Below are 22905 nucleotides of genomic sequence, written 5' to 3'. Positions count from 1 at the left end.
AAATAAAGAGATCGATGAAGCCATTCAACTTCTAAAGAAAGAATTTGAAATGAAAGATCTCGGAAAAACCAAGTATTGCCTTGGTTTACAAATTGAGCATATGCCTAATGGTTTACTTGTACATCAAACAACATATACTGAAAAGATTTTGAAACGTTTCAATATGGACAAGGCAAAACCATTAAGTACTCCTATGGTTGTTAGATCACTCAATGTTGAAGCTAATCCATTTCGTCCATGTGAAGATCATGAAGATATTCTTGGACCAGAAGTACCATATCTTAGTGCAATTGGAGCTCTTATGTATCTTACAAATTGTACAAGACCTGACATTTCTTTTGCAGTTAATTTGTTGGCAAGGTTCAGCTCAGCTCCTACCAAAAGACACTGGAATGGGATCAAACACATATTTCGATACCTTCGAGGAACTACTGATTTAGGATTATTTTATTCTAACGAATCAAAACAAGATTTGGTTGGTTATGCAGATGCAGGTTATTTATCTGATCCACATAAAGCTAAATCTCAAACTGGATATGTATTCGTAAATGGAGGTACTGCAATATCATGACGTTCTCAAAAACAAACACTTGTTGCTACATCATCAAATCATGCCGAAGTGATTGCATTACATGAAGTTACTCGGAAATGTTTTTGGTTGAGATCAATGACACAACTCATTACTAATTCTTGTGGACTAGAACGCGATAAAAGTCCAACAACTATCTATGACGATAATGCAGCTTGCATAGCACAGATGAAAGAAGGGTATATCAAAAGTGACCGAACAAAACACATACCTCCTAGATTCTTCTCATACACTCAAAATCTCATTAAGAACAACCAGATTGAAATGAGATATGTTCAATCCAGCAAAAACTCTGCTGATCTTTTCACGAAAGCACTTCCAACTGCTATTTTCAGAACACACGTTCATAACATTGGCATGAGACATGTTCAAAAGATGTAACAGCTGAAGCGATGTCTACTTGAGGGAGAGTCAACTCCATGCTGCACTCTTTTTCCCTTAGCTAAAGTTTTTTCCCACTGGGTTTTCCTTAGCAAGGTTTTTAACGACGCAGTAACTTACAGTTGATCTTCAACAAACAAAATTGCTATCGAAAGGGGAGTGTTATAATATAGAATATATATTATATAAATGGATAGTCAATTATTGATACACAAAAGTAATATTATTGTATTTCCTAAACTTGTGATATTTTTGCTATAAATAGCCATGAATGCAAGCATTAAACTTGCACCATTTCTCACACTTACAAAGTGTTTCTTTCTTTCTCTCCATTATCATCTTTGTTCTTACACTTCATTATTAGTATTCTTAATCAAGAATCAAACCACTAAAGGTAGTTATAAGCCTACTGAATTATAACATCAAGAATCAAACCACTAAAGGTAGTTATAAGCCTACTGAATTATAACATGTATTTAATTGTTAAATAGGTTTAATACTTCGAAAATTTGCTTGTGGGTTGTTGCGCATTGAATTTGGTTGAGACATAATTGCTTGTGGTTAAGGTGAGTTCATAGTATATATGTATTCGATTGAATTGTGCTGGAGTCTAATCGTGGTGGCTCTAGTGTGTCGAGGCACACTAGAGTATAATCGTGGTGGCTCTAGTGTGTCGAGGCACACTAGAGTATAATTGTGGTAGCATTAGATGTTTTCCGGAGCATTCTAGTGATTGAAGTTGCTACATTAGATGTTTTATGTGAACTTACTTCTCGAACGTAAGTGACTTTAACGGTATTGAAAATGCCTTAGTGTGCCCGAATATAATTGATTATGGGCATATTTACGCTTATATGTTATGTACTCACTAAGCATTCGCTTATTCGTTGTTTAAATGTTTTATAGGCTCATGTTCGAGCAAAGGGAAAGGTAAGCTAGACGAATAGCTAGTGATGCACTCATTAGCTTTGGATATAAAGATGAATGCTTGATTGTATCGAATGTTGATCCTTTTGGGGGAATAGCTAAATCCATCATGCTCATGCTACTCGTGTCTGTTTTGTTATTTTGTAAAAGTGGGTCAAGGGTGACACTTGTAGATTCTAACGGGTCGTTTAAAAGCTTGATGGTTGTATGTGATACTAAACAGGTTGCAAATGTCGGTTTGAATGTAATTGAAGTGTTTTATGCCTTATTATTACCAGGGGTTGAAATGGTTTGTTTGGAATGGGTCAATTTGATCAAAAATGGTCAAAATTCTGAGCTACAGGCAGCATGCGCCGCATCTCAATCTCTTTAAACAAATATGTAGCAGCAACAGATGCATCTGACCTGGATGCGCCGCATCTGCTCTATAAAAAAAATTGTTTTTTCGGTAAAGAGTATGTGGTTGTTTCACAGTTTTATTAAAAGTTATTATATTAACATTTGTTGGAAAGTTTAGTATTTTAAGTTACCTTTTTTTAGTATTATTTACCAGAAGATAAAAGATCGAAAACAATCGCTAGATAATTACATCTCGGGAAAACCTTACCTTCTATAAGAACAAACATTTAAATCATGACCTGCATTAATCCAAAGGAGAATTTCATATTTCTGTTATCGATTTAAAATTCAGAATATAACCCAAGAATAAGGTTTCATGTAACAGCATAACTAAGGCTGCTAAGAATATTTCATGTAAATAACATGATCAATAAAGAATATAGCAACCACTTGTACACATTGTTCATACTTTTATGATTAAATTTACTCAAATCTGTACCGATCTAAACTAAAGAAAGCAAGAAACAATTAGTTTTACTTGCATATCCAAAAATCGACTTAGCATATGTGATCACAATAAGTGTTGTATGCGTACGTGTGATCGCTGTTTGCTGTCCAAAGAATGTGTATGTTTGGATGATCGTTTCTAGTGCAACTGGTTATTATTGAAACACACGATTATGGCATGTTTTATCACAAGGGTATGGGCAGTCTAACTCTTCAAATGGACTTCGGTCATAAAACCAGTCTCCAACTGCTTCTCCAATTGTCTGTAGTAAGTTGTGTTGTTCGGGTCAGTTACATAAAAATAAATATCAGCATTTAAAGTGAACGTCTCGTTAATAGGCCAAAATGGATTTTTTTTGGGTCAAGTGTTGTAAATATTCCGAAAAAAACACTTCGGGGACTTTCACCAAAGGGTGGGGTTTTGTACACCACGTATATCCATGTGCATAAAATGCATAAATGTGGTGTGCACATCAACTTAATTGGTGTACAGATCAATTCCTTAACCCAAATCAGCTCATTAGTGAGTGAATGGATCAAAATTGTCACCTATAGACGTTTAGGATAAAAGGTAGAATAAGAAAGGGGCCCACTTTACCTTGTTACTCAACATGGGCGAATCAGTCATTAGCCAAGTCTCTTGCATTTCAGTTTGACAGTGGGCATAGCAAGAGTTGATGAACATTCCTCTTGGTGAAGACGTACCAAAGAATCCATCTAATGCACTTAAGAACTCCAACCTGAAATCTGTTAAAAGTAAAACCGTAATCAATATATGTAATTGTTTATCGAGTACGTGTGTTAGACAAAATATTTATCAAAAACTATATAGTTTTATTAGAAAATTGATCTATTGAATATAGTGATATTTAGAGGTTGTATGGATAATGCACTTCCATATGAAAAATTTCCTTAAGCTAAATTTATTTTCTTTAATCTGAATCAACCTGGTCATGAAATGGGTCAAAATTGACACCCGTGTGGCTCTAGTAGATGTCGACAGGTTGTATGGTCGATGGTCACTAGAAAAGGAACATGTCACATGTCACCATTTAGGGCCCAATGTCTAGTAAACTGAGGTTTGGGACAAACAAGAAAAGGTCTACGTAAATTGACCAGAACTTGTTTTAAATTATAAAGCAGGCTGAAGTTAAACGAAATTTTTTTGGGATTAATGACCTTGCATGATCTGAATTTGTTCAGATGAACACTTCTCTATATCAATTTTGCAGTTGTGCCAGGTACCATGGGGATCAGCAACCCCAGGAGCCAATGCGTTCTTGATCTGTAAAAATGCAAACCAAAATTGTATCAACAGAAACATGGAAAATGAAACTTCAAAAAAAACTATAAAGATGATATCCTGAACTGTCAAAACCGACCGTTTAGCTATGAACAGTAAAGTATTCTGACCTGCCATGAATCATAGGCCGCATTTATCAGAAAAATTGGTGTCTCTACTTCTTGGATCATGTTCTCGGGGAAAAAACACTGCAAAAACCCAAAAACAAAAAAAAAAAAAAAAAAAAAAAAAAAAAAAAAATGTAAACATTTGAAATTGATGTATAATTGTAGTGGACATTATTAAGACATTCTTTCTTACTAGACTAGTTTTCATCTTTGAAGTACAGGATCTAGGCAAATTAACGGCTGATCCCTGCAGAAGAAGAAACTAAACAGATCAAATACCTGAAACAAAACATCAATTGATCTAGTTGTTGATAATATTGAGAAACAAAAGGATAGAATTAACATAAAAATGATGTTACTAGATTAGTTAAACTTTGATCAACAAATTACAGATATGAGACATGACAAGGCTAATAGTGAAAATCCAATTCTGTAAAGAGGAATAATGAAATACATGTGTGTTGACCACATCTTCATAAAAGGCCTCAAGGCGTCTCGTTCCAAATAGATCCCGCCTGTTATGAATGAACAATTTATATTATGGAAAATAAGAAGAATGTAAAGGTAAAAAAAAAAAGAAGTTTGGGTAATATCTTACGAATTAATGAAATAACCAGCATCAGAAAGACACTTCACTGTAGTACTTGCAGGTAAGAGCGATTTGAAGTTGTCACAATGTAATATGGAAGTCAATCCACCAGCTGAACAACCAGAGAGAATGGCCTGTTCATAAAAAAATTATAAAAAATAATAAAAAATAATTACAAACAAACATGTAAACATTGTGGTGCGATAAAAGAAGGAATAAAGGGATCACTGAACATACATTTTCAGCATTGTTCATTCCCTTTTCTAGCAAATCATCAATGATGGCATAAAATATCCTCGCTCCTCTAAAGTGCAGATTAGTTTTCTAAATAGATTTAAGAAGTAAATAAAGTCATCCATTATGAAATTTATAAAGAAAGTAAAAATGGTAGTTTTCGAAGGTTATTTTACAGTAGGACTTACTGGATTGACTTCTTCCACATCACTAGTAAAGGAAGCACCATCACAGTATCTCACCTTGATCTTGTTCCAATTATAAAAATCTGAAAAGAAAAAAAAAAGATTGAAAGTAATACAGATCAGAACGATTTTAAGCATTATTACATCTCGCTGAAGATGAAACAAACATATTACCAGGGTTGTATTGTGGCAGATTACTTAAAATTCCTGAGAAAGCAACTTGTTCTGCCATTTGAGCGGATGAGCCTAGACGGGTCCCACTACGGGCTAGACAAGTAGTGATATTGTTGCACCATCCTCCTCCCTAGTATTCAATTACAAAGGTTTATCATTATACAATCATTAAGGTAAAGTATAGAAATAAAAACCAAGCACATAAACAATCATATGCATAAAACACATAGCACATGTGTTACCTAACTCGAATTTTTAGATAATAACCAATGAGAGACAAACCTCAATGTGTATTAACCAATTGTTAATTCCTGCACCAGATCCCTTGTCCCAATGATATGCAGGTGGGCTTCCATCCAAACAAACTGCAGAATTTCACAAATTATTACATGAAGCATGTTAAATTTATATATAAAATCCACGGTAAATTCAACTATTACATTTTTTAAAATGAAAATAAAAATTACAGTTTTATACCAGCTCCTTTTTCCACTGCACTTTCTAGAAAAGTGATATCGACATAATAACCGTGTGTTCCTGGCCAGCTTAGTAAACAGACCAGTATTACGCATAGCCATTGACATGCCATTTTGTTCATCATGCTGCCAAATGCCAATTGATCAAAGTATCAAATATAATAATGCAAAAAAATAATAATAATAAAAAAAAAAATAGATCACACACATATAAATAACTCCAATAGTGTACAGTTTTACATTTATATATACGTTTTAAAGTACTGGTACTAAACTTTTGGTACAAAATTGAATGATTTTACTTCTTGATGAAGATAAATAATATTCAAAATAAAGTGTACACCAACCAAAAGTACTTGCAAAAATCAAATCAATACGATTAAAATTAACAGAAGCATAAGAATGAGTTATTGTTAGCTGCATTCATCATCTTATATTTTCATCTTCTCTAATCAACTATTGATGACTTACCAATACCTCATGAATACATCCGTACGGAACCTATGTTTATACGTATAGATACATAATTCTATATCTATATCTATATCTCAATAATAACTCGTTTAACCACACATTTCGTAATGTATATGTATTTCCGAAAACATTAATCTCTAATTCAACATACTTACATAAATAAGTAAATAACATCACGAAATCAACTAAATGTATAACTGATTCACATGAACAGATATAAACAGGTATACATGAAATTAAAGTACAAATGAGCTGAAATTGATACATGTGAGAATCGTAAACAATGCGAAGAATTGTATGTGTTGCTGTGAGACTGCGATTTAGGAAAAATGAATGTAGTTTGTTGAATTTAAAGTAAATAAGAAATCAGAGTAAATTTGGGCAATTGAAAAGATACAGTCGTTCTGATAAAGGTTGTTTGTAGCAGAAATGGCAGTGTATTTATAGTCTTCATTTTGGTTGGTCCCTCTCTTTTATTGATTAAAATATTAAATTTTGAATTTAATTGGGAAATACAATCGGTTGCTGTTATGTTTTTAACTTTTGCCAAATGTGATTATTTTTTTTAACGGCAGAAATAATAAAAAAAAAAATAAACTAGGAAGACGCTAGAAAGAAATTACAAAACGTTCAAGGGATTACTTAACAAATCCGTCCAACTAATACTACCTTTACGCCATCTCGAATACAACCAATTAAAACTGAAAGAAACTATGCTATCTATAACATGACATCTCTTAAAATTGGAATCACTAAACACAATACTGTTTCTTAAGCGCCAAATGTGCCACAACGTATGTTAAGGCTAAATCTGTGTTCTATCAGAGTAGAACCCTAATCGATCAAGCAATCACAAACACACACAATAATAGCCGAGATATAAACACAGGAATTAAAAGAAACGACACGAGAATTATAGTGGTTCGGTTTCTAGGTGAAACCTACATCCACTTTGGAACTAGAGAGTATTATTATTAATTTGGAGGTGATACAAAACATGTACGTATGAGAGAGTATTTATAGACAAGGATTAAGACAAACCCTAGTATAATTAACCTAAGCCCGGCCCATTTAAATTAGGGTTGGCCAAACCCTAACTTAACCACCAAGTAAGCCTCTGCCGAAGCCTACATATATTAACAATCTCCCACTTGGAGGCTTCGAACAACATCGATCTGCACTCTTGTACTTCTGCTTTGCAAGACTCATCTCATCTCTTCTCTCTCTAGTTTCTGCCTTCTCTTCAATGTTCCTGAAGACCAGTTGAAGCTATACATAGCTTCAACTTATCCAGCGTTACTGGTTTGGTGAACATATCTGCCGGATTCTTTGAACCTGGAATTCTCTCCAGATTAAATGTTCCATTGCTTATCCGTTCTCTGATAAAGTGATACTTCATGCCAATGTGCTTCGTCTTAGCATGATAGACTGGATTCTTTGCTAACTTGATTGCGCTCTCATTATCACAATATAATACAAATTCTGTCTGTTTGCTGCCCAGTTCTTTCATGAATGTCTTCAACCATACTAGTTCTTTACTGGCTTCAGTCAAGGCCATGTATTCTGCTTCAGTAGTAGATAGAGCCCCGCTCTTTTGAAGCCTAGACATCCAACTCACTGCTGTTCCTCCTATAGTGAATACATACCCGGTGGTGCTCTTGAAGGTATTATTGCATCTACCCAGATCTGCATCAGAATAACCCCTGAGAGTAGTATCCATGCCCTTGAAACATAACCCAACTTTGGGAGTACCCTTTAAATACCGCAGTATCCACTTCACTGCTTCCCAATGTTCTTTCCCCGGAGCTGGCATAAAGCGACTAACCATCCCAACTGCATGTGCTATATCAGGTCTTGTACACACCATATCGTACATTAGACTACCCACTGCGGATGCATAAGGAACCTTAGCCATTTCTGCTTTTTCTACTTCAGTTTTAGGAGACTGATGTTTAGAAAGCTTTAGATGACTACCCAACGGTGTGTTTCTTGGCTTTGTAGATTCACCATTCATTCTGAACTTTTCAAGAACCTTGCGAATATACTTTTCTTGAGATAAAGAAACTGACCCATCTTTATTCCTGCATATACTCATACCGAGAATCTGCTTAGCTGGCCCGAGATCCTTCATTTCAAATTCTCTAGATAATTGCTTCTTCAAATTGCGTATTTCAACCATATCAGAACCTGCAATTAACATATCATCGACATAAAGAAGCAATATAATATAGGAGCTCTTGAACTTCTTCAAATAACAGCAATGATCTGTAGAACTTCTCACGAATCCTGTCTTCTCCATGAAATTATCAAATTTCAAGTACCACTGTCTAGGAGCTTGTTTCAAACCATACAAGCTTCTCTTTAGATTACACACAAGACTTTCCTTTCCTTTGACACGAAACCCCTCTAGTTGAGACATGTAAATGTCTTCTTCAATGTCGCCATGCAGGAAGGCTGTTTTAACATCCAACTGTTCTAAGTGTAACTTCTCGGTTGCAACCATACTTAGAACTAATCTGATAGTCGTCATCTTCACTACTGGAGAAAAGATTTCAGCATAGTCGACTCCTTTCTTTTGTTGAAATCCTTTGACAACTAATCTTGCTTTGTATCGTTTAGAACCATCCCCTTCATCTTTGACTCTGAAAACCCATTTATTCTGTAAGACCCTTTTTCCTGGTGGTAACTTGGTCAACTTCCAAGTTTGATTTTTCAATAAAGATTCCATCTCGCTTTTCATAGCCTGCTCCCACTGGAACGAATCTTTCACCTTCATTGCCTCAGAATAACTTTCTGGTTCCCCATTTTCTGTCAAAAGAAGATAGTTAACTGTTGGACTAAACCTCTCTGGCTGTTTTGTGACTTGTGTAGATCTCCTGACCCAATTTGACTGGTCAGATTGTGATGGGGGCTGCTCATCGTCGGAATCTGAGCTCCCACTATCTGAAGTCTGCTCGTGATCAGACTCCGAACTTTCACTGTTAGGAACTCCCACTGGAACTTCAGTTTCATACTCTAGAGTTTCCCTTTCATCTTCTCTAGTTGTTGTTGGAAGCTTCAACGAGCCCAACACACCCACTATAGAGGACCTAGGTTATACTCACTCACTAGACCAACACTTTGACGTTGGTTAGCCTTTAATTTTATGAATCCTTAGTGCACAATAATAGTGAGGTGACAGTGTCGACCATATATAATTCAGGCGGTATAACCGACCATATATCATATAGGCGGCAGAGCCGACCATATAATAAGAACAACAAAAGTGCACTAAGAACTTAAACACAAAATTAAGGCTTGATCGGGAAACTTAACAAAAACACTTATATTAAATTACAATTACAATATTACTTACAAGCTTTCTCTTCTCTACTTTCGCTAACTCACACTCTTCTTCTCTTCTTCACAACTCACTTCTTATTTCACTCTCACAACTTACTTCACACAACACAAATGAAATCTCCTCCCATATTTATACTACTCCATGGAACATTCTAGAACCTAGATATTTCCATGGATATATAAATATCTAGATATTTCTACAACCTACAAATATCTAGATTTTTCTTTTACAATTCAATTTCTAGATTTTTCTTTCATATTCTAATATCTAGATATTTTCTTATACATATTAATATCTAGATATTTTACCCATATACATTTACTAATTCCATATTATTCTAAATTTGCATTGTATTTTAACAGTTGTCTCTGTGTCAATCTCAAATTCAACTGATTCTTTTTCTTTTGGTGTTGAGTTGAAATCCTTGTACAATTCTGCTTCATTGAAGGTGGTATGTTTACTTCTGATAACATGTTTTCCCTTGTTATCCCATAACCTGTAACCCATGTCATCTCCCCCATAACCAATGAACACGTACTTCTTTGCTTTTAAATCAAGTTTGTCACCATCTTTATTAATATCATATGCACTGCACCCAAAGATTTTTAGATGCTCATAACTGATTGCTTTACCTCTCCATTCTTCTTCGGGTATTTTGAAATCAAGCGGAGCTGATGGATAACGGTTGATCAAATAAGCGGCAGTGCTTACTGCATCAGCCCATAGAGTCTTTGGTAGCCCACAATTAAGTCTCATGCTACGTGCTCTCTCATTTAAAGTGCGATTCATTCTTTCTGCAACTCCGTTTTGTTGTGGAGTACCTGGAACCGTCTTGATCATCCGAATGCCATGATCATGTAACAACCCAACCCGATAACCGACCATAAATAGTCCCAAAAAAAAAAAAAATTAAAAGCTGCTGGACAGGGGAGTGCGCGGCGCGCATCCCCTGTAGTGCGCGGCGCGCACAGAGCACTCCAGCTTCTGTCCGAACTGTTTTTAACACACAAAAAGATGGACCACTTCCCGACATTTTTAGACCGAACGCTTTTCACAACAAACTCATATATGTAAAACTAACACGACTCAAACATAAAAATGATGTTTTACAAGCGGGGCCCACACGACCCAAAATACAAGTTTAATACAAGTTTAGAGTTTCAACCACCAAAAAGTTTAAGTTCCAAACTACACAATGAGCATGGCGTTTGGGATTAAACTACCCAACTACCGGTCAAACTCCAAGAGCTACTAAAGCCAAAAGCGTCCCCTAGCATCAAGCGGGATCTCTAGTCCAATACGATGCCCTTACCCTTGTCCAAAACCGAACCTATAAAATGGTAAACAACGAGAGGGTAAGCAAAGCTTAATGAATGCAATAATTATACGAATACATATATAATTATACCTACTTGCATACACTTACACAAACCGCAAACATGCTAGCAACACAATTAGCTTATCGTCACATTAACAAGCTATAATCTCCAATACCACAAGCTAGCAACAACCGCATAATAATATAACTCGAAATGATATAATATGCTTATAACACAAGTAACCATGGTCGACCAATAGTACAAGGGAACGGCGCTCGCGAAAACGCCATCGGTGTTCATAACATCCATTAGGGCACTTAACACCTCGCACCACTAACCCCTAGGGTGGCACCTTAACACCTCGGCACATCACCCCGAGTGGCATCTTAACACCTCGATGCAACACTCATTATTTTACGGAGTGGTGTCTTAACACCTCGACACTACACTCCTAGGTGGCATCTTAACACCTCGATGCTACACCCGAGTGGCATCTTAACACCTCGATGCTACACCCTTCACGTGAAACGTGGTGTCTTAACACCTCGACACTACACCTTTCACGCTACAACAAATAGATACATTATATACATACACATATAATTATTCCACTCACCTTAACAATTAGATGACGATTTCAACCTCCACAAGCTTCAAAGCAAAGTACCTAATATAATAAGTACTTGATCAACACACAAGCTAAGTGGACTCAATACTAACACTTACACATGAGCATTTAATGACTTAATGTATTAAATCGCCCATTTATACCAAAACCGCCCAATTAAAGTCAAGACCACCACTAATCACTTAAAAGCTAGTGATTAAGGTCCAACAACACCAACTAATACATAATTAGGGTAATTCATACCCATCTTTCCAAACTAGGTCAATTTATTACCCAAATAACCATTTTAAGACAACACACCCATTTCGGGTCATCCACTAACTAACCAACACCCATTTACTAAATAACTAGGTGTGTTAGCAATTAACTCACCAATTAGGGTTCATAAACATCATTTAATTCTTTGAAACCCTAGACTAGTCACCAATTAGTATTCAAGACTCAATTTTACCCAAGAACACCCAAAATCACCAATAATGGGTTTTGTGTTCATCATTTACTCAAACCCTAACCCTTACACTAAATCAAAGTAAGGAAAATAAAATTAGAACATACCACAACTACCACAACGAAGCTAGAGATAAGATGAACGACTTTAATGCTTGAACTTTAACCCAAAACAAGCTCCTTCCTCTTGGATTTAAGCTTTCTCTCTCAAAAATCACAATCTCTCTCTAGAATTAAAGTTAAAGTGATAAGGTTGTTGATAATGGAGTAATGGTGCTCCACAAACTGACCTATCTGTCTTTAACCCATCCATAAGTGAATTTACCAAAATGCCCATCAAAATATCTGATTTAAAAAGCTGGAACCCGACTACAGTAAGGGTGCGCGGCGCGCACTAGGCTCAGCTCACTCAATGACTTCTGTTTAACTGCACAACATCACCCACACTCTATGTAACATATTTACACTGCTGTACAAACTGATTAGGGTCTTACAACTCTCCCCCACTTATTCGGATTGCGTCCTCGCAATCCAAGCCGCATGACAAGAGGGAAGATATACCAACACGAACTCTTCGGGCTCCCAAGTAAACTCGGAACCTATACTTCGATGCCATTGGAATTTATAAGTCCTCACCTCTTTATTTCTCAATTTCTTAACCTTTTCATCGAGTATAGCAACCGGCTCCTCAACATACTCCAACTTGTTATTTAGCTCAATCTCGTCTAACGACACCCAAGATGAATCATCCGCAAGACACTTACGGAGATGGGAAACATGAAAGGTATTATGGATCCCCGCAAGTTCTTCGGGTAATTCCAAACGATACGCGACTTCACCAATACGAGCTAAAACTTTAAAGGGACCAATAAACCGAGGAGCTAACTTTCCCCGTTTTCGAAATCGAATAATACCCTTCCATGGCGAAACCTTAAGCATCACCATATCGCCTTCTTGAAATTCGATCGTTCGTCTACGTTTGTCGGCATACGACTTTTGTCTATCTTGAGCCTTTCTCAAATGTTCCCGAATAATATCAATCTTGTTATTCACCTCTAAAACCAAATCGGTACTCCCGATTTCTCTTTGACCCACTTCTCCCCAACAAATGGGAGTTCGACACCTCCGCCCGTAAAGCATCTCATAAGGTGGCATCCCGATACTAGTATGATAACTATTATTGTACGAGAATTCCACCAAAGGCAAATGCTCATCCCAACTACCACCGAAATCAATAATGCACGCCCGTAACATATCTTCCAAAGTTTGATTCGTACGTTCGGTTTGACCGTCCGTTTGAGGATGATACGCCGTGCTCAATTTCAATCGCGTACCCATATCTTCGTGAAACTTTTCCCAAAATCGAGATGTAAAACGAGTATCTCTATCCGAAACAATAGATATAGGAACCCCGTGTAGAGAGACCACTTCCTTGATAAACAACTTAGCCAAGGCCTCCGACGATATTGCTTCTTTAATGGGAAGAAACAAAGCACTTTTCGTCAACCGGTCAACTATCACCCAAATCGTATCAAATTGGGTTCTCGCCGTCTTAGGTAACTTTGTTATGAAATCCATGGTAATGTGCTCCCATTTCCATTTCGGAATTTCTAACGGTTGCAATTTACCATACGGCTTTTGGTGTTCGGCTTTTACTTGCAAACACGTGACGCATTGCTCAACATACTTCACAACATCACGCTTCATGCCCGGCCACCAATAATCTTTCTTCAAGTCAAGATACATTTTCGTCGCACCCGGATGAATGGAATATTTTGACTTATGTGCTTCATCAAGTAGCACTCGTCGATAATCACCCATCTTAGGCACCCACACCCTTCCTTGGAAAGACAACAAACCACGCGGACCCATAGTAATAAACTCCGATTGGCCCACGATTCGCTCCGTATGCTTGTTGTGAACATAAGCCTCTATTTGAATCTCACCAAGCTTTTCAAGAAAATCGTTGGTAATAATCAAACGTAACGATCCAACTCGTATCGCCGGATGTTGACTCTTTCGACTCAACGCATCCGCGACAACGTTCGCCTTACCCGGATGATAAAGTATCTCACAATCATAGTCTTTCACCACATCCATCCACCTACGTTGGCGATAATTCAAATCTCGTTGATTAAAGAGATGTTTCAAACTCTTATGATCCGAATAAATCGTACACTTGACACCATACAAGTAATGGCGCCAAATTTTCAACGCATGCACAACCGCCGCCAACTCAAGATCATGAGTCGGATACCTCATTTCATGTTCCTTTAATTGTCGAGAGGCATAAGCGATGACTTTACCTCTTTGCATTAGAACACACCCGAGACCATTTAAGGAAGCATCACAATAAACCACCATGTCTTCAACACCTTCCGGTAACACTAACACCGGAGCTTGACACAACTTCTCTTTTAACAATTGAAAAGCAATTTCTTGCTCGTTCTCCCAAACAAACCTCGCATTCTTCCTTGTCAATTTCGTCAACGAAGAAGCGATCTTAGAAAAATCTTGGATAAACCGACGATAATAACCTGCCAATCCGAGAAAACTTCGGATTTCCGTAGGCGTAGTCGGTCATCCCCAACTCTTCACAGTCTCAATCTCCCCCGGATCTACTTGAATACCGTTTTCGTTCACAATATGACCAAGGAATTGAACTTCCCTTACCCAAAATTCACATTTGAAGAACTTTGCATACAACTTCTCCTTTCGTAGCGTCTTCAATACTTCACGCAAATGATGTTCATGTTCGTTCATACTTTTTGAGTAGACTAGTATGTCGTCAATGAACACAATTACCGACTTGTCCAACATAGGTTGGCACACTCGGTTCATAAGATCCATGAATACCGCCGGTGCATTCGTAAGACCAAAAGGCATCACAACAAACTCAAAATGCCCATAACGCGTTCGAAAGGCCGTTTTCTCAATGTCTTCCTCACGGACCCGCATTTGGTGATAGCCGGACCGTAGGTCAATTTTCGAGAAATACGTTGCACCTTGAAGTTGATCAAACAAATCGTCAATCCTAGGTAACGGATAACGATTCTTGATCATCACTTTATTTAACTCCCGGTCATCGATGCACATCCGCATACTACCATCCTTCTTTTTCACGAATAAAACCGGAGCGCCCCATGGCGAAGCACTCAGTCGAATGAAACCCTTTTCAAGTAGCTCTTGGGTTTGATTTAACAACTCTTGCATTTCCGTCGGCGCTAAACGATAAGGAGTTTTAGCAATGTGGGTAGCCCCCGGAACCAACTCAATGCGAAATTCAACTTGTCTTTCCGCCGGAACACCCGGTAACTCATCCGGAAAAATGTCTTCAAATTCATTAACCACCGGAATTTCACGAATGGGTGGTGGCTCATTGTGAGTATCAACAACATGAGCAAGGAAAGCCATGCCACCGGTAACAACGAGACGACGTGCCCGTGCAAAAGTGCATATCGGCACCGGTCTCCTTCGCTTATCACCATGAATAATCAACTCTCCCCCACTTGGGGTCTTCACACGAATAAACTTATCATGACATGCAATATCGACTCTATAACGATCGAGCCAATCCATACCAACGACAATATCAAAATCGCCCAAGGTCATTGGAATGAGATCAATTTTAAAGGTTTCGGCACCGAAAACCACATCACAATTTTCACACACATCAACCACTGGCACCGTCTTGCCGTCCGCTATTTCGACTTCTACCGGACGACTTAACTTAGCTAACGGTCTATCAAGTTTAGGCACAAATTTAGGAGACACAAACGAAAAATTTGCACCGCTAACAAATAGAATTCTTGCCGGATTAGAATTAACCACGAAAGTACCTGAGACGACTTCGTTTGATTGCTTGGCTTCATCATTGGTCATCAAATAATTTCGACCCCTTGCCGTACCCGCCGCCTTCTCTAACCGCTTAACATTATCATTGCGCAAGTCGGGACACTCCGGCTTCTTATGCCCTTCTTTTCCGCAATTAAAACAAGTGATTTTGTTTCCGGAAAATGGTTTCGGACATTCACGAGCCATATGACCCGGTTGCCCACAATTGTAGCACGCATAAGAAAAACCACCGGTAGCGCCCTTCTTCACGCTATTGAAACTTTCGGAACCCTTCTTGTTCTTGTTCTTTTTGTTTGAAGAGTTAGAGTAACTAAAACCTTCAAACTTTCTCTTTGAAAAAGTGAAATCACTCTTCCTTGGAACCTCCGGTTCAAAACCCCGAGCCAACTCGAATAGTTCTTCAAAAGTCTTAGCCATTCCCCGACTAATCTTACCCTTGTACTCATCATTCAAAGTACGGTAGAAATCTTTCATTAGCTTGTGATCGTCACCCACATATTCCGGACAAAAACGAGTTTTTGCCAAAAAGGTAGACTTGAGTGTGACCAAGTCCATTGAACCTTGTTGCAAATGGTGCAACTCGTCCCGGATTCTATCAAGATCGGAAGAAGTTCGGTATTCTTTGAAGAATTCCTTCTTAAACTCCTCCCATATCAAGTTCATACATTGTTCTTCGCCATATAAGTTGATCTTATCGTCCCAACACAACTTAGCTTCCTCCCGCTGTAACATCCCGCGTTTTTCCGTTAAATTTATTTTAACACCGTCTTTTTTTTTTAAATAATATCTTTCGTCATTTAATTTGGCATCTTTCGTTAACTAACGTTCATAATATCCTCATTATTTAATTATAACGTCACCCGTTTACTCGAGCGTTTTAAATATTCGTTTGGTTATTTCCCGCACCCGCTTTGAAACTAGAGGGACCAAACTTGCAAAGAGGCCAAAGATTTGACTAGGTCAACTAGTCAAACCTTCAACCTCCTCCTCTCATTCATCTCTCTCTTTCTCCTTTTGATACTTCCAAATCCTCTCAACTTTCTAACATAAATTCATCATCTAAATCCGGATTAGGGAGCTAGCAACCAAATAAATTACATATTCTTGATCCTCTCATCATCCTCTTCGATTTGATGCTAACTACTTCAATTTTGGGTAACATTTCTAAAACACTAGATTTCTTTAAATTTGTGTTCTTGACTTAAAAGTGTGTTAATTAGTGTCTATGGCTCATTGTGATGTCGTGTATGTAATTTGTATGCTCGATTTGTTGTTTTTGGTGTAACTAGCTTGAATATGAAAATTGCTTGCTTAATCTTTGATTTTGGATGATTAAAAGTTGTTTAATTGTTAAAGTTCATGTATTAAATGTGTTACTAGCATCATTAGCTTCAAATTGATGTGTAGGTTGATTAAGAAAACTTCAAAAACATGATTATTGATTTTGAGATGTTTGACTAGGGTTTGATAGTTCTTGACATGAATTTTTGGATGCTTGAATGTCATGGAATGTTAATTGTTAGTGTTTAGTAGTAATGTATGCTTCATTACCTTCAAAACGGCATATCATATGTGTGAATTGGTTTCCCGAAACTCAAAATGCAATTGATGAACTTGAAACTTTGAAAATGGACTTTTATTGTTCGCTTGATGAGTTTTCGGCTATTGTAAATGATGTTATTGTTGGACCATAAGTGCTTAGTTGTATTCCTCGTCAAAATACCTTTCCAACGATATATGATAGGCATTATAAGTGTTTGCGGGTCAAGAGTTGGGTTGGAAAAGGTTTTGGTTCGTGCATACTTTGAAAAACTGACCAGAATTCTCTGCCCAGATGGTGGCGCGGCGCGCCCCATCCCCGCGCGGCGCGCGGATTGGCCTGGTCAGATTCTGACCTCTTTGTCCCATTTCACGTGAAATGTTTGACTAGCTACCGACCTCCGATTCACATGAAACTTGTTCTAATATACTTGTATATGAATAATTAGCATAGAAAAATAGTCCGGAACCCGACCCGAACATGTTGACTTTTTCGTTGACTTTGACCCGACCAAGTTTGACTTTTTGTCAAACTTAACCGATTAATTATGCAATCTTTCTAACATGATTCCATACTTGTATCTTGCATGAAACTTGACAATTTTCTTCACATGCTACATAATCGAGTCGTGTCGAGCCATAGGACTAATTGAACAACTTTGACCCTTCGTGACTATCGTTATTGATACAACCTACTTGTTTAGGTCGAGATTAGCTTTGTCTTTGCACGCGTTTACTCGTTGAAGTACTTTATTGACTCTTGCGCTCAAGGTGAGATCATAGTCCCACTTTTACTCTTTTTGAACTTATATTTGGGATGAGAAAACATAAACGATTCTTTTGAATTAAGTGAACACAAGAACGGGAAAACAAACATTCTACATACGAGTTTAGAACAAAAATCCTCAATTCGATTATCATTAGTTACACTTGACGGGTGTAAGCGAGAACTTATGTTATATGGCCATATGGGTTGACAACCCTCATCTTTGACGGTTCGCTACCGTCTACGGATGAAATATATTTTCGAGAATCAGTGTTTGTTCTAGCACTATGGATGGGGTATACAATGGATGGAATGTTAAGCTTTGATAATTGGGTGCTCGTGAATATTAACTTTTAGAATGTATTACTATTATTTCAACTTTGCAAACCTTGTGGTTCGACTTACTTACTTTCACTCACTTACTTACTTAAACCTATGATTTCACCAACGTTTTCGTTGACAGATTTCTATGTTTTTCTCAGGTCTTGCACGATATGTGATACATGCTTCCGCTCATTATTTGATACTTGCATTGGATGTCGAGTATACATGCATTTCATGGAGCGTCTTATGACTTTACTTTAAACCGTGTCGCCTAGATTTCATTTGTACTTATAACCTTGTAACTTAACTTTTGGTTGAACAATTCTTTTAAACTTTGGAAACAATCTTTATGTTGAAATGAAGGCGACATATTTTGGTCAAACGTTGTCATAAAGACTTATGACCAGGTAATGGGACCCATGTAGATGACGCCGTCACTTGACGATTTGTCGGGGTCGCTACAAGTGGTATCAGAGCTTTGGTTGTAGGGATTTAGAGTTCATTTGTGTCCACCCCGAGTCATAGGGTGCATAGGTGAATCTAGACTACAACCGGCATATAGACTGAAGTAGGAATTACTTGACTATTTGTGCATTTATACTCGAACTCTTCTATCATATCTAACTCGTATTCGATCTTGATCTTACGTTGATAAATTTTGTTGACGCGCCACCTTGACTTTATGAAGTAATGTTAAATGCACATGAGAATCAGGGTAATATAATTTCCGGGATTATATTACGGTGATTCACATGGACGTTCCGACATTATGACATAAAGAATTTAAGGCGAGTCAAGGAAAAATTTTCTCTCTATCCTTATTCCATATCACGGTTAGTATTGTTAAGAATACTAATCAACGATATTCTTGTGTCATGAAGGAACAATGGCTCACCAAGGTCAACACAATACCCCTCTCGAAACTCTAGAACAAGCTCTTCAACGAATGATAACCACCGCCGTGGGTACGGCCGTGGCCGATCACTTTTCCAACAACACTAATCGTGGAGCCGGTAATTCAAGCGAAGGTTGCTCCTACAAGAACTTCATGAAGTACAACCCTCCCACTTTCGATGGAACCGGAGGACCGGTTGTTCTCACCCGATGGTTTGAACAAATGGAGACCGTTTTTAACACAAGCTGTTGTCGAGACCAAGATAAGGTCAAGTTTTCCACCCTCACTTTCACCGGCATTGCTCTTTCGTGGTGGAACAAGTACGTACAATCGGTGGGTATTGATGAACCCCACACACTCTCATGGACCGAATTAAGAGAAAGAATGATCACCGAATATTTTCTGCGCGACGAGACTCGAAGGCTCGAACAGGGTCTAAGGAATTTAAAAACGGCCGGGAATGACCTCGAAACTTATAATCAACGGTTCACCGAACTAGTCTCAATGTGTCCAAAACTCATGACTCCCGAATCCCTAAGAGTCGAACTTTACATGGATGGCCTCCCTAAGAGCATTCAACACGGGGTAATGGCATCCCAACCCACTAACATACAAGAGGCTTTAACCAAGGCCCGCCAAACTTTAGAAACGGCGAATGAAATGGAAGCACCGGCACCAATGGTCGAGAACCACCCGAGTAACAACAAAAGAAAATGGGAAGCCTCCCAATCAAGCAACCGCAACAATAACAACTTCACCAAAGAGCCCTTTTTCCCCGGCGACAAGAAAGGGTATGCCGGAAAACTACCTTTTTGTAACGAATGCCACAAGCATCACTTTGAAGGATGTGGCAGGTTTCGCCACCGGCGCCAAGGAAGTGGTCACATCGACAAACATTGTGGAAGTGCCACCCCCGTCCCTCGAAAGGGACCCAACACACAAAAGTCGGTCACTTGCTACGCATGTGGCCAAACGAGTCATTTTAGGAATGAATGCCCAAATAAGAAAATCAACCCCAACGCACGCCGTTAAACTTTCAACATCAACGCCTAGGATGCCCGAGACGACGATGGACTAGTCACGGGTATGTTTCTTCTCGAAATTCTCACGTTTCATGTTTATTCGATTCGGTTACCGTTAGACGTTTTATAAACAAGGCTCTGACTCATACTCTTTGCACTTCACCTTTTTCCCCTAGACACTACTTAGGCAATTTAAGTGACCAACGGAAAATATTGTGTGCCTATAAATTTTATTGGAGGATATACGTTAAGACTTTTGACTTGACACCTATAGAACTAGGGAGCTGGGAACCTATTCGTTAAAAAAAAAAAAAAATGTTTCCCCATCATCTTGTATAGATTATTGTGAACTGAGTAATTTTCGGTCGGAAACCGATACCCTCTCCCTCGCATCCATGACCTCATAATTTCTTGCATGAATCCCGTGTGTATTCCAAAACGACCTCCGTTCCGGTTATCATCAATTGGGGGTTAAGGGAGACGATGTCTCCTAAGCCATCTTCCGAACTCACAACGTTAGTTGTAAATCTCTCTTAGTACCGTCGATTTATTTAGGACTCCGTCCGTATTCATGAACCTCCTAAACCACGTATGCAAACTTATCTAGACAAATCTGTTATCGTATTTATAGATGACATCTTAACTTATTCAACTAAGTCCAATTTTCTAGACTATGATGTTAATGGTCAAGGCATTACAATCAATCTCGAAATCAAGCCACAGGTAATCAGGGAACTCTCCCAACTCAGACTTGTATTCGTAAAAATCTTAGATCTCACCGCTTCTTACCGAAAATTCATTTCTGACTTTTCTCGTGTTACACGACTTTAATCTCTCCGCGATCGAACTTTGAGCGTGATTCTTCACACCAACATTTCTAGCTAAATTCGTACAACACCATATGGGACTCAAATATGGAAATATTTCTACTTGGACGCCGAAAGGCATACTCCCTCGACTCGAAATCAACGGAACGGAAATTCGTTATTTTGCACGAAGAATTCGAATACTAAATTTTGGATTCGATCAATATTCTCGTCATCACGTACCACACTACATACCTCTGTTATTTCACCGTTACCGTCTGATATTACTGGAAATTAAGATAACACACAATCCAACGATACTTCACTCTTCTTTGACTTAACGCCCTTGTGTTTCTGATAATCGGCCAACTATTATTCAACCCCGAACTATACAACTACGTGTACTATCTCGTTTCTCTTTCAGACTTCAACTTTTGACAACTAGAGGCACGTTATGGCAACCTCGAGATGCAAGCTCATCCTATTCTAAGTCCTCATTTCACTCCTATCTTTATCGCTCGCATTTCCGTTTAAAGAAACTCCTTGTAACATTTCTCCATGGATAGAGAAATTCCTCATATTATATTAGTATTCGCCACGAGGGTGAATAGTCCTAACGAACATTTTTCGAACCCTAACTGACTTGTTCAAACATATCTTAAGAGATTCTATTCCAACACGGAGTATCTTTGTCAATTATCCCGTATCGAAATACTCGTTTCGCCTCTAGTTTTACAAGAAACCTTGGAGACCCGCTTAGACATGAGTACCGCGTACCACCCACAAACAGACGAACCGAACAAACGAACGATTTACGTCTTCAAAAGACATGTTTCAAACTTGCATGGTCGCTTTTAGTAGATCCCTCTTACAACAGTAGTTACCACTCGTGTGTTCACACGCACTTTCCGAAACCCTATATGACCGCTAATGTCATACCCCTATTCGTTGGACCAAAGCATGTGGCAAACAAAACACCGAATCTTAACTCATCTAAGAAACAACAATTGAGATAATCCAAGTCCGAGAAGGGCTCGAGACGACCCGTAGTCGCCCAAAAGAGTCATACCAAACTTAGATGAAAACCTCACAAATCCCAGTGTGTAACCGCGTAATATTGAGAAACCGCACCTTGGAAAGGTGTAATCCATTTTGGGAAATCGAGAAAGGCTATATCCGCAATATCGAACCTTTTGAAACCTTGGGGCGTATTGGAACCGCTTCCTATCGTTTAGAACTTCTGACTCAATTAAGTTTCTGTTTACCCTACATTTCGTGTAACAAACTTAGAAACGTGTCCTGCGGAACAGGAACGTGCAATCCTTCTAGATGCACCAACTATTGATGACAAACTCCTCCTCATAGGAAAAACCGGCTGAACTTGTGGATCGTAAAACCAAGCCCTAATGCAACGTAACACCCCGACTATCCGGATTCGTGGAATGTCCAAGAAAGTACCTTCAATCATTCGTAGAGTTACTACACTAGGTCTCGAGTAAGAGACATCGACTATTACTCCCAACTAAATTTCGGGACGAAATTTCTTTTGAGGTGTGGATAATGTAACATCCCGCGTTTTTCCGTTAAATTTATTTTAACACCGTCTTTTTTTTTTAAATAATATCTTTCGTCATTTAATTTGGCATCTTTCGTTAACTAACGTTCATAATATCCTC

The 22905-nt window shown here is 38.2% G+C and overlaps 1 protein-coding gene across 1 annotated transcript; it reads right to left on the bottom strand.

The window, feature by feature from the left end:
- Positions 1-2694: 2694 nt before the first annotated feature.
- LOC139898532 (pectin acetylesterase 8-like) lies at positions 2695-5936 on the bottom strand. The gene is made up of 12 exons (XM_071881286.1): positions 5813-5936; positions 5618-5700; positions 5336-5465; positions 5165-5244; positions 4980-5066; positions 4752-4876; positions 4608-4668; positions 4347-4400; positions 4157-4234; positions 3923-4028; positions 3342-3490; positions 2695-3006 (listed from the first exon to the last, which is right to left on the bottom strand). The coding sequence occupies exons 1-12, from the start codon at positions 5934-5936 to the stop codon at positions 2899-2901; spliced, it is 1185 nt and encodes a 394-aa protein (XP_071737387.1). The 3' UTR covers positions 2695-2898.
- Positions 5937-22905: the final 16969 nt, after the last annotated feature.

This window comes from Rutidosis leptorrhynchoides, chromosome 3 (assembly GCF_046630445.1).
Source record: "Rutidosis leptorrhynchoides isolate AG116_Rl617_1_P2 chromosome 3, CSIRO_AGI_Rlap_v1, whole genome shotgun sequence".
Taxonomy (NCBI): Eukaryota; Viridiplantae; Streptophyta; class Magnoliopsida; order Asterales; family Asteraceae; genus Rutidosis; species Rutidosis leptorrhynchoides.
The sequence above is the reverse complement of the archived record's forward strand: the minus strand, read 5'-3'. Positions and strand labels throughout refer to the sequence as shown.